Source organism: Thunnus maccoyii, chromosome 5 (assembly GCF_910596095.1).
Source record: "Thunnus maccoyii chromosome 5, fThuMac1.1, whole genome shotgun sequence".
NCBI classification, from domain to species: Eukaryota; Metazoa; Chordata; class Actinopteri; order Scombriformes; family Scombridae; genus Thunnus; species Thunnus maccoyii.
Window position 1 is genome coordinate 2326869 of NC_056537.1, and position 12012 is coordinate 2338880.

The following is a 12012-nucleotide window of genomic DNA, read 5'->3' on the forward strand; positions in this document are numbered from 1 at the left end:
GTTTTCCCTGACACATGAAACAGCAAAAAACAGACTCAGAGAAGTTTAGAAGAATGAACAGTCTTTCCCTGGTCACTGAAGAGAGCAGCAGGTAGGTGTAAAACTATTTAAAAATCATATTTTACTTACCTACATTTTCTGGACAATATGTCTTCAGTTTCTGCAAAATTTGTAGCAACAGTTAATTAACTGTTAGATCGAGTTTATGTTAATCTTTGATTAAATTAATTTCAAAATTTTAATTTGTGATCTGCATTTTGTGATTGTCAGGTAAAAACCATCATCTTTTTATTTGTGCAACACGTGCATCCAACTTATAACAAACATTACAGTCTCACTAGGATACTAGTGAGACAGCAGAACTTGTCAGGTGAAAAACTCATCTCTGCAAAATGTTAAGTCTTTGGGAAATAAGAAAAAATGTAAATAATAATCAGTTTATATTTATTAAAGCTCATTAGCATTCACATATAGCACAATAACATTAGGAAATGAGATGCATGAAGGAGAGAGCTTGATTATTTTAAACAGTTACACTTGTTCAGCACTTGTATTTGTTAATAGAAAGCTGAAAATGACAAGTCTGCAGCGATGTGGACTCGCTGTCGGAGGGTTTTATTGTCCACTTCCTGTCTGCACTAACAGGTTTGGGACGGCCTTTGATACGACAAACCCTCCGTGTGAACATGGAGGCGGAGTGGATGGGGCAGAATGTGTCGGGGATTGAGAGTTACTTGTTTCTTCTCTTTTTCTGTCCAGAGCCATCATGATGGTCCTGCCCTTCCTGTCCCGCCTCATGCTCTGTATCACCGGATCCATCACCACCGTCCTCGCCCTGCCACCCACCGAGCCGCCACTGATCCACGACCACCCCTTTGTGGCCAACATGCCATCCCACTGGACACCGCAGCCTTCCAGGCGGTGACCACACCCCGTGGGGTGCCCGGTCAGTTCCTCACCATCTTCTACGAGGACTGCCTTGGCCTCTACCCTAAAGTCGACGATACCAAACACAAGCCCTACAATGGTGGCGTTCCCCAAAAGGGTAACCTGACAAAGCATCTGGCCATGGCCCAACGCCAGATAGATCACTCAATCTCCCCAAATTCCTCTCCTGGGCTGGCTGTCATTGACTGGGAGTCTTGGCGCCCCCTGTGGGACCAGAACTGGGGATTGAAATGTATTTATCAAAAGCTGTCCATCCTTCGCGCCCTTCAGATGGCCCCGTTATTATCATCAAAGTACATTTCCAAACTGACAAAGAGCCAGTTCCAGAACACAGGGCGGCGCTTCATGGAGAAGACCATCAGCCTCGACATCGGCAAGCATCCAAGCTGCCGCTGGGGCTTCTACCTGTTCCCCGACTGCTACAGCTATGACTGGAAGGAGTCCAGCTACACTCAGCTACATTCCTGGGTCTTCACCCTGTGAAGGGTCTTCACTCTGTGAAGACCCTTCACAGGAGCAGAACAACCAGATGATGTGGCTGTGGGAGCGCAGAGTTATCAAACTTGATTCAGTCATTAGAATCGCTTTGTCTTCAAAAATTGCTCTTCTGAGAGTACTTACTCACCTAATATGCTCTTTCTCTAACTCTCTATCCTTCTCTAGTTCCAGCTAATCTGCTAAGCACTTAGGTTACTTCATGCAGGCCTTGTTGCACTTGTGTCAGGTGGAACAGTACAGTGGCCCTGAGAGCTCAACACACTGCAACTTAGAAAACACAAATAGAAAAACAAAAAGCAAATCAAGAAAACATGTACAGTATTGATAAGGAAACACTGCAAAGTGAGAGAACAAAACCAAAGACAGAAAAGCTGCAACACAATAGAAACTGGTTTTAAAGGAATTGAGGTTCAGGCAGGTGAGGTCCTCCGTGGATTAACACTCGAATCCGGGCAGGGAACCTTTGTTGCATCTCTCCCTCCCTTTTCCTGTTCCCTGTAATTTCTCCACTATCACTCTGTAATAAAAGCACAGAATGTTAAGAACAATAACGATAAAAATAAGTTAAGTCCAAGCATGTTCATCACTACTTAATGTCCCTTGGAAACTGTTGTTTTAGAAACTGATTTTTTGTTCTGTGTTTCTTGTATTTGGTTGTGTTTTCATATTTGGTTAGCATAATACACAGAATGATCATTCCACCATATCTGAATTAGTGGTATAGTGATTATACGATCATATCATAATATCACTCAAATATCACTTAAAGGCCTTTAGCATTTCACAGGTGGTCGACACATGTACCAGGTTTTGATCTAGTCTCCTGTGTGGCTCTTCCTCCCTCAGGCTGACCTGGTGAGCACTGTAGGAGAGTCTGCAGCTCTGGGAGCAGCAGGGCTCATAATATGGGGAGGAACCAAAGACTACAACAACAAAGTAACCATACTTTTTTTTCTGACTGCCAACTAGTTTACTCACTGGTTGGCAGCAGTGTAAGAAGTACGTGTATCCTTTATTTGAGTAAAAGTACTAATACAGCAAATTAAAACTACTCCATTACAACTAAAAGTCCTACATGAAAAATCCTACTATAGTAAACTTAAAGTACTTAAATGCAGTACTTGAGTAAATGTACTTAGTTACTTTCCACCACTGCTGGTTGGACTGGTCTGTCTTAATATGATATTCAAATGCTTATATGAACAGATATTTTCTCAGAGATGAAGCAGAGGGCAGCTGTGTGCGTCTGCAGCCATAAGAACATATTATATATGTGAAACCCTTCACAGGTCTACAAACAGGAACAGATGACCAGGCGTTACTCAGCAAATAATTAGTGGATCATGGTTTGTTGTTCTAGGAGGAACTGACTGCTTTGACACTGAAGTGTTTTCTTTATCTCGACTGACAGGTCGACATGTGTGAAAGCTACTTCAACTTCATTTGAATTTTCTGCTTCTTATGTGTGTTTAATGTATTGATATTTGACGTTTTGACTGTTTTTATGTTTTTGTGTTTTTTTTTTGAGTAATTTTAAAATAAATGACTGGTTCTTTTAGTAGTGAAATGACAAAAATACATCAGAAATGCTTCTTTAAAGGATGAGGCTGCAATTTTCTACATTTTTTTTTCTTGTCAACAAATCTCATGTTTGGATCCAAACCAACAATGAACTGATCTACTAACAAGTATTGTGTGTGTATCAAAGCCTGATATATCTTATTACTCTGTTGTCCAAAACCTATTAGCTTTGCACCACACATTTAGATGCAATTTAGATAAATGCAAGTTAATGTTTGCTGAACTTTTATTCATTAAATTAAATTTGTTTAAAAACATTTTTGTATGTAAACATTTTGATTTCTTCTTAAAAACGAAGCCACAACACAACCTGATGTTGGTAAAGCACCTCAGATCCATAAATATTTTCTCATTTTCTAACATTTGACAACAAATTTACATTTTACACTAAATTCAATGAAAATTAAATGAAATCAATGAAAGAAAGATTTAAATTTCAGTTTAGTCTAAAAAATTAAAAATGTTTTAGACTAGACTGAACCCATAACTGACCATTTTCCTGTTCTAACAACACACCTGCGTCTCAACTATAAACCCCGTCCCCCTCCCTGCAGGGATCGTGTCACTCTCTGTCTGAGTTTCTGACGTCCACCTTCAACCCGTACATCGCCAACGTGACGGCGGCCGCCATGCTGTGCAGCAAAGTCTTGTGCCAGGGGAAGGGCCGCTGCATCAGGAAGAACTATGACTCCTCCCACTACCTACACCTGAACCCCGCGCACTTCAGCATCAAACGGTGTGAGAGGAAGAACTTGGCGACCGGTTTCCCTCTGCTGCTGACATCAACGCCTGGGCCGAAAACTTCACTTGTCAGTGCTACACGGGGGGAAGGTGTTTGCTGAAGCTGACGCATCTGGTCAGTAAAGCCGGTCAGTAGAGCTGGTCTGATAGAGTCAGTCAGATAGAGTCAGTCAGATAGAGCTGGTCTGATAGAGTTAGTCAGATAGAGTCAGTCAGATAGAGCCGGTCTGATAGAATCAGTCAGATAGAGTCGGTCTGATAGAGTCAGTCAGATAGAGTCGGTCTGATAGAATCAGTCAGATAGAGTCGGTCTGATAGAATCAGTCAGATAGAGTCAGTCAGATAGAGCCGGTCTGATAGAATCAGTCAGATAGAGTCAGTCTGATAGAGCCGGTCTGATAGAGTCGGTGTGATAGAGCTGGTCAGTAGAGCCGGTCTGACAAAGTCAGTCAGATAGAGTCAGTCAGATAGAGCCGGTCTGATAGAGTCAGTCAGATAGAGCCGGTCTGATAGAATCAGTCAGATAGAGTCGGTCTGATAGAGTCAGTCAGATAGAGCCGGTCTGATAGAATCAGTCAGATAGAGTCAGTCTGATAGAGTTAGTCAGATAGAGCCGGTCTGATAGAGTCGGTCTGATAGAGTCGGTCTGATAGAGTCGGTCTGATAGAGTCGGTGTGATAGAGCCGGTCATTAGAGCCGGTCAGTAGAGCCGGTCAGTAGAGCCGGTCATTAGAGCCGGTCAGTAGAGCCGGTCATTAGAGCCGGTCTGATAGAGCCGGTCAGTAGAGCCAGTCAGTAGAGCCGGTCAGATAGAGTCGGTCAATAGAGCCGGTCTGATAGAGCCGGTCTGATAGAGTCGGTCAGTAGTCGGTCTGATAGAGCCAGTCAGTAGAGCCGGTCTGATAGAGCCAGTCTGATAGAGTCGGTGTGATAGAGCCGGTCATTAGAGCCGGTCAGTAGAGCCGGTCAGTAGAGCCGGTCATTAGAGCCGGTCTGATAGAGCCGGTCAGTAGAGCCAGTCAGTAGAGCCGGTCAGTAGAGCTGGTCAGTAGAGCCGGTCAGATAGAGTCGGTCAATAGAGCCGGTCATTAGAGCCGGTCAGTAGAGCCGGTCATCAGAGCCGGTCTGATAGAGCCGGTCAGTAGAGCCAGTCAGTAGAGCCGGTCAGTAGAGCTGGTCAGTAGAGCCGGTCAATAGAGCCGGTCTGATAGAGCCGGTCTGATAGAGCCGGTCTGATAGAGTCGGTCTGATAGAGCCCATCTGAGTAACAACCCTATCATATAAAATACACTGATGCCAGAAGCATCACCAATAATAAATGCAGAGTGGAAGAGGATGTGTGTCTATAATAAAGAAACTAAAACATTAATTGAACTTTTCTTCATCTTTTTTCACTTTTCTTTACCTCATCAACAAAGTAAAAAGTAGTTTTGGTAGTTTTGTCTGAAGTTGTTTTCATTTTCCAAATTCTTCTTTAATACGTTCAATTATGATACCAAAGTGTTTAACATGTGCTACATACAGTATAAAGAGTGAATGCATTGATGATCTGAGAGGTTTTCTTCTCTTTCTCTGCTGTGTCAAATTGTAAATGAAACCAAATGAAAATCTGTTAAACTATTTAAATCACAAAAAGGTGTTAGTACAACAAATACTGTTACACCTGAGTAAGGCATTAACCCCTGAATCCTTGACTCAGGATCCAACAGCTGACTGAATGTGGGGTCCAGGCGAGACATCGTTTATCAGATAACAATCGATCAGAGTGAAGAAACAGTTTCCTCTTACACATGAAACAGCAAAAAACAGACTCAGAGAAGTTTAGAAAGAGTGAACAGTCCTTCCCGGGTTACTGAAGAGAGCGGCAGGTAGGTGTAAAACTATTTAAAATTCATATTTTACTTACCTGTTTAGATGAAGGAGATTATTAGACACTTTTAAATAATATAGAATCGATCATCTGAACATTTTCTGGACAAGATGTCTTCAGTTTTAGAGTTTCTGCAAAATTTGTAGCAACAGTTAACTAACCGTTAGATTGAGTTTACATTCATCTTTGATTAAATTAATTTCAAAGTTTTTGTTCGTGATCTGCATTTTGTGATTGTCAGGTGAAAACCATCATTTTTTATTTGTGCAACATATGTATCCAACTTATGACAATCGTTACAGTCTCACTACGACACTAATGAGACAGCAGAGCTTGTCAGACGAAAACCTCATCTTTACAAAATGTTAAGTCTTTGAGAAATAAGAAATAATGTAAATTATAATCAATTTATATTTATTAAAGCTCATTGGCATTCACATATAGCACAGCAACATTGGGAAATGAGATGCATGAAGGAGAGAGCTTGATTATTTAAAACAGTTACACTTGTTCAGCACTTGTATTTGTTAATAGAAAGCTGAAAATGACAAGTCTGCAGCGATGTAGACTCGCTGTCGGAGGGTTTTATTGTCCACTTCCTGTTCGCACTAACAGGTTTGGGACGGCCTTTGATACAGCAAACCCTCCGTGTGAACATGGAGGCGGAGTGGACGGAGCAGAATGTGTCGGGGAGTTATTTGTTGTTTCTTCTCTTTTTCTGTCCAGAGCCATCATGATGGTCCTGCCCTTCCTGTCCCGCCTCATGCTCTGTATCATCGGATCCATCACCACCGTCCTCGCCCTGCCACCCACCGAGCCGCCACTGATCCACGACCACCCCTTTGTGGCCATATGGAACGCCCCCACCGACGTGTGTCAACAACTCGACATCCCACTGGACACCGCAGCCTTCCAGGCGGTGACCACGCCCGGCGCGGTGCACGGTCAGTTCCTCACCATCTTCTACGAGGACCGCCTCGGCCTCTACCCTAAAGTCGACAATGCCAAACACAAGCGCTACAATGGCGGGGTCCCCCAAAAGGGTAACCTGACGGAGCATCTGGCCAAGGCCCGATGCCAGATAGATCACTTAATCTCCCAGGATTCCTCTCCTGGGCTGGCTGTCATTGACTGGGAGTCTTGGCGCCCTCTGTGGGAACTGAACTGGGGATCGAAACGTATTTATCAAAAGCTGTCCATCCTTCACGCCCTTCAGATGGCCCCGTTTTTATCATCAAAGCGCATTTCCAAACTGGCAAAAAACCAGTTCCAGCACGCCGGGCGGCGCTTTATGGAGAAGACCATCAGCCTCGGCATCGGTGAGCGTCCAAGCCGCCGCTGGGGCTTCTACCTGTTCCCCGACTGCCACAATTACAACTGGAGGAAGTCCAGCTACACAGGGAAGTGCTCTGCGAAGACCCAGGAGCAGAACAACCAGATGATGTGGCTGTGGGAGCGCAGCACTGCCCTCTTCCCCTCCGTATACCTCCACAGGGCCATGAGGAACTCCCCCAAGGCTGCACTCTTTGTCCGCAACAGAATCCAGGAGGCGCTGAGGGTGGCGGCGCTGCCTAAACGGCCGTACACGGTTCCAATCTACGTCTACTGCAGGCCACTGTACCGAGACCAGACCCAAAAGTTCCACACTGAGGTGAACTAGCTTGAGTTACTTACAAACTAACCTTAGGTTGGTCGTGTAGGTTGCAGCAGGGACTGTTTGAAGGAAACATGGATTTTACAAGCCTGATAATTAGACTGGATGTCCATTTGTTTCTCTTCATTCTTCAGTATGACATGGTGTTCATGTTAAGGCCTCTTTACTCTCCTGTATGGTCCCTTGTGGTGAGATGAGTTATCAAATTTGATTCAGTCATTAGAATCGCTTTGTCTTCAAAAATTGCTCTTCTGAGAGTATTTACTCACCTAATATGCTCTTTCTCTAACTCTCTATCCTTCTCTAGTTCCAGCTAATCTGCTAAGCACTTAGGTTACTTCATGCAGGCCTTGTTGCACTTGTGTCAGGTGGAACAGTACAGTGGCCCTGAGAGCTCAACACACTGCAACTTAGAAAACATAAATAGAAAAACAAAAAGCAAATCAGGAAAACATGTGCAGCATTGACAAGGAAACACTGCAAAGTGAGAGAACAAAACCAAATACAGAAAAGCTGCAACACAATAGAAACTGGTTTTAAAGGAATTGAGGTTCAGGCAGGTGAGGTCCTCCGTGGATTAACACTCAAATCCGGGCAGGGAACCTTTGTTGCATCTCTCCCTCCCTTTTCCTGTTCCCTGTCATTTCTCCACTATCACTCTGTAATAAAAGCACAGAATGTTAAGAACAATAACGATAAAAAGAAGTTAAGTCCAGGCGCATTCATCACTACTTAATGTCCCTCAGAAACTTATTTATTACTTATTTTAGTAACTAATTTTCTGTTCTGTGTTTCTTGTATTTAGTTGTGTTCTCATATTTGGTTAGCATAATACACAGAGTTATCATTGCACCATATCTGAATTAGTGATGTAGTGATTATATGATCATATCATAATATCACTAAAATATCACTTAAAGGGCTTTTAGCGTTTCATACTTTCACACAGGCTTTGACCTAGTCTTGTTTAAGAATGTGTCAAACCTCCTGTCTCTTCCTCCCTCAGGCTGACCTGGTGAGCACTGTAGGAGAGTCTGCAGCTCTGGGAGCAGCAGGGGTCATAATGTGGGGAGGAATCAAAGACTACAACAACAAGGTAACCACACTTTTCTCAAGTTTAACCACTAGTTGGCAGGGGTGTAAGAAGTACTCATATCCTTTACTGCAGTAAAAGTACCATTACAGCAATGTAAAAATTACAAGTAAAAGTTCTGCATGAAAAATCCTACTACAGTAAAAGTACATAAGTATTATGAGCTTGATGTAGTTAAAGTATTGCAGTAAAAGTACATAAGTATTATGAGCTTGATGTAGTTAAAGTATTGCAGTAAAAGTACATAAGTATTATGAGCTTGATGTAGTTAAAGTATTGCAGTAAAAGTACATAAGTATTATGAGCTTGATGTAGTTAAAGTATTGCAGTAAAAGTACATAAGTATTATGAGCTTGATGTAGTTAAAGTATTGCAGTAAAAGTACATAAGTATTATGAGCTTGATGTAGTTAAAGTATTGCAGTAAAAGTACATAAGTATTATGAGCTTGATGTAGTTAAAGTATTGCAGTAAAAGTAGTGGTTTGGTCCCTCTGACTGATATATTATTATATATGACATCATTAGATTATTAATAGTGAAGCATCAGTGTTAGAGCAGCATGTTACTGTTGTAGCTGCTGGAGGTGGAGCTAGTTTACACTACTTTATATACAGTTAGCTAGTTTAGTCCAGTGGTTCCCAACCTAGGGGTCGGGCCCCTCCAAAGGGTCAGCAGATAAATCTGAGGGGTGGTGAGATGATTAATGGGAGAGGAAAGAAGAAAAAACAAAGTTCTGACACACAAATCTGTTTTCAGTTTTTGGACTTTTTCTCTAATCTTTGATTTTTGCTGAAATATTGGATCATTTGAACATTTATTGAAATGAAAGCATGTGAGAAGTTTAGAGGGAAAAATCACTATTTGGTGGAGCTGTTAACAACTCATAGACATGTGAAATGTGACCCCGACTACACACTGCTTTTTGTAAGACGTCAAAAGCCAAAAAGGTTGGAAACCACTGGTTTCATCTTTAACAATGTGTTGTATTTTAAAAGCTTGTTATATTATCCATTGTGTCAAATCTTCATCTGAAAAGTAACTAAAGCTGTCAAATAAATGTAGTGGAGTAGAAAGTACAATATTTCCCTCTGAAATGTAGAAAGTAGCATCACATGGAAATACTCAAGTAAAGGACAAGTACCTCAAAACTGTACTTAAATGCAGTACTTGAGTAAATGTACTTACTTACTTTCCACCACTGCTGGTTGGACTGGTCTGTCTTAATATGATATTCAAATGCTTATATGAACAGATATTTTCTCAGAGATGAAGCAGAGGGCAGCTGTGTGCGTCTGCAGCCATAAGAACATATTATATATGTGAAACCCTTCACAGTTCTACAAACAGGAACAGATGACCAGGCGTTAATCAGCAAATAATTAGTGGATCATGGTTTCTTGTTTTAGGAGGAACTGAGAGCTTTGACACTGAAGTGTTTTCTTTATCTCGACTGACAGATGTGTGAAAGCTACTTCAACTTCATTTGAATTTTCTGCTTCTTATGTGTTTAATGTATTGATATTTGATGTTTTTTTGACTGTTTTTATGTTTTTGTGTTTTTTTGGAGTAATTTTAAAATAAATTACTTGGTTTTTTTTAGTAGTGAAATGACAAAAATACATCAGAAATGCTTCTTTAAAGGATGAGGCTGCAATTTTCTATGTTTTTCCTCTTGGGTTAGGTCATGTTTGGATCCAAACCAATGATGAACTGATCTACTAACAAGTATTGTGTGTGTATCAAAGCCTGATATATCTTATTCCTCTGTGCTTTAGACCTCTGCTGTTGTCCAAAAACTATTAGCATTGCACCACGCACAAGTTGATATTAGCTGAACTTTAATTCATTAAATTAAATTTGTATTTATTTTATTTTTTTGGATTTTAACCATTTTTGTATGTAAACATTTTCTCATTTTCTAACATTTGACAATAAATTTAAATAAAATAAAATTTACATTTTACACTAAATTCAATAAAAATTTCATGTTTAAAAAGAAAAAGAAAAAATATTTAAATTTCCTCTCTGGGTCATTTTTTTTTAAAGAAAATTTCTCGACTAAACTGAACTCATAACTGACCATTTTCCTGTTCTAACAACACACCTGCTTCTCAACTATAAACCCCGCCCCCCTCCCTGCAGGGATCGTGTCACTCTCTGTCTGAGTTTCTGACGTCCACCTTCAACCCGTATATCGCCAACGTGACGGCGGCCGCCATGCTGTGCAGCAAAGTCTTGTGCCAGGGGAAGGGCCGCTGCGTCAGGAAGAACTATGACTCCGCCAACTACCTGCACCTGAACCCTGCGTACTTCAGCATCATACGAGGTGAGAGGAAGTACATGGCGATCGGTCTCCCCTCTGCCGCCGACCTCAACGCCTGGGCCGAAAACTTCACCTGTCAGTGCTACGCGGGAGGAAGCTGTTCGCCAAAGCTGACGCATCCGACCACGATCCAACTCATCTGGGTGTAATCGGCCTGGAACAGCGTCCCTTACTGGTGTGATTGTGTAGTGATCTGCATGACGTTAAATTTAAAGATTGTTCATTATGTAAAAACAGAAAGGGATGAATCTGGGTGAAAATATTTCATAGTTCGCATAATTAAATGTGACTCTCACCTGTATCAGACATAATACTGTGATTTGTTTGAATTAAAACTTAAATGCGGCCTAAATAAAAGTTTTTCTGAATCTTTCTTTCTGGTGAACATAGTGGAGCATTTAGCAGCTAAAGAGCCAGATATTTCCCTCAGGAGTTGGTGGAGAGTAAAAACAGAGCTAAAAGAGAGTGAATATTGGACTTACATTCACCAGGTGGACAGAAACACGACTCCAAATGAATGATAATGTTGCTCCGTAACTGCTGGATGTGGAAATAAACAACTGTTTGCTAACATGATCAACATATCAACTTAAAAGCTGATGATGTGTCAGAGTTCAACACTTTTTTCTTGCAGGTTTAAAGAAGGATAGGGGCAGTAAACACAAAGTTCAGGGCAGCATCTGAACTCGTTGCTGTTTACAGTCAATCAGTGACCTGTTCTTCCCCGTGTTGTGCTGTGTGAATCACTAACGAGAGAAACAGACCGTTCTTACCGCAGATATTTTTACTTGTCATAGCAAGAAAGTTCAGGTGTAGATAACATGGTGATGGATTTGTTCCATTTAGGTGTGTCAATAAACCAGCAATAACAACATCAAGGCGCTGGCACACCCTGAATAAAATGCAATAATTGCGTTTTAATTTCTGTCTGTATTGGTGAGACAGTGCTGTAGGCGAGAATCTGAGGACAATAAGGTCAAGGATTAGTCAATTAGTACACTGTGTGTTTTTCATCAAACATGCGTCATATCACAAAGTGTTTATTATTATTATTAATGGTAGCAGTAGAAATATATATGAAACATGAAAATAAAAAGGTAAAAGTCAGAATAAAGGTTAAGAGAGACTCAGCTAATCAATACTTAAGAACTGCAACAATTGATTAATCGATTAGTGGACCATTTCAGTCACTTTTCAAACAAAAAAGCTTCATAAATGTGAGGAGTTGCTGCTTTTCTTTATCATACAGGATACACAGGATAATACAACCATCAGGGTTTGGACTGTTGTTGAAGATGTCACG

At 41.3% G+C, this 12012-nt stretch overlaps 1 protein-coding gene and 1 pseudogene across 2 annotated transcripts; both read left to right on the forward strand.

Moving 5' to 3' along the window:
* Nucleotides 1–515: 515 nt before the first annotated feature.
* LOC121897251 lies at nt 516–3904 on the forward strand (annotated as a pseudogene).
* Nucleotides 3905–5485: 1581 nt separating this feature from the next.
* On the forward strand, nt 5486–11050 carry LOC121896793 (hyaluronidase-5-like). 2 transcript variants are annotated; one of them, XM_042410817.1, is made up of 4 exons: nt 5486–5636; nt 6365–7289; nt 8299–8388; nt 10529–11050. In XM_042410817.1, the coding sequence occupies exons 2-4, from the start codon at nt 6372–6374 to the stop codon at nt 10856–10858; spliced, it is 1338 nt and encodes a 445-aa protein (XP_042266751.1). In that variant the 5' UTR covers nt 5486–5636; nt 6365–6371; the 3' UTR covers nt 10859–11050. The 2 variants fall into 2 exon arrangements, with proteins under 2 accessions (XP_042266751.1, XP_042266750.1); XM_042410816.1 differs by lacking the exon at nt 5486–5636 and having other exon boundaries at nt 6094–7289.
* Nucleotides 11051–12012: the final 962 nt, after the last annotated feature.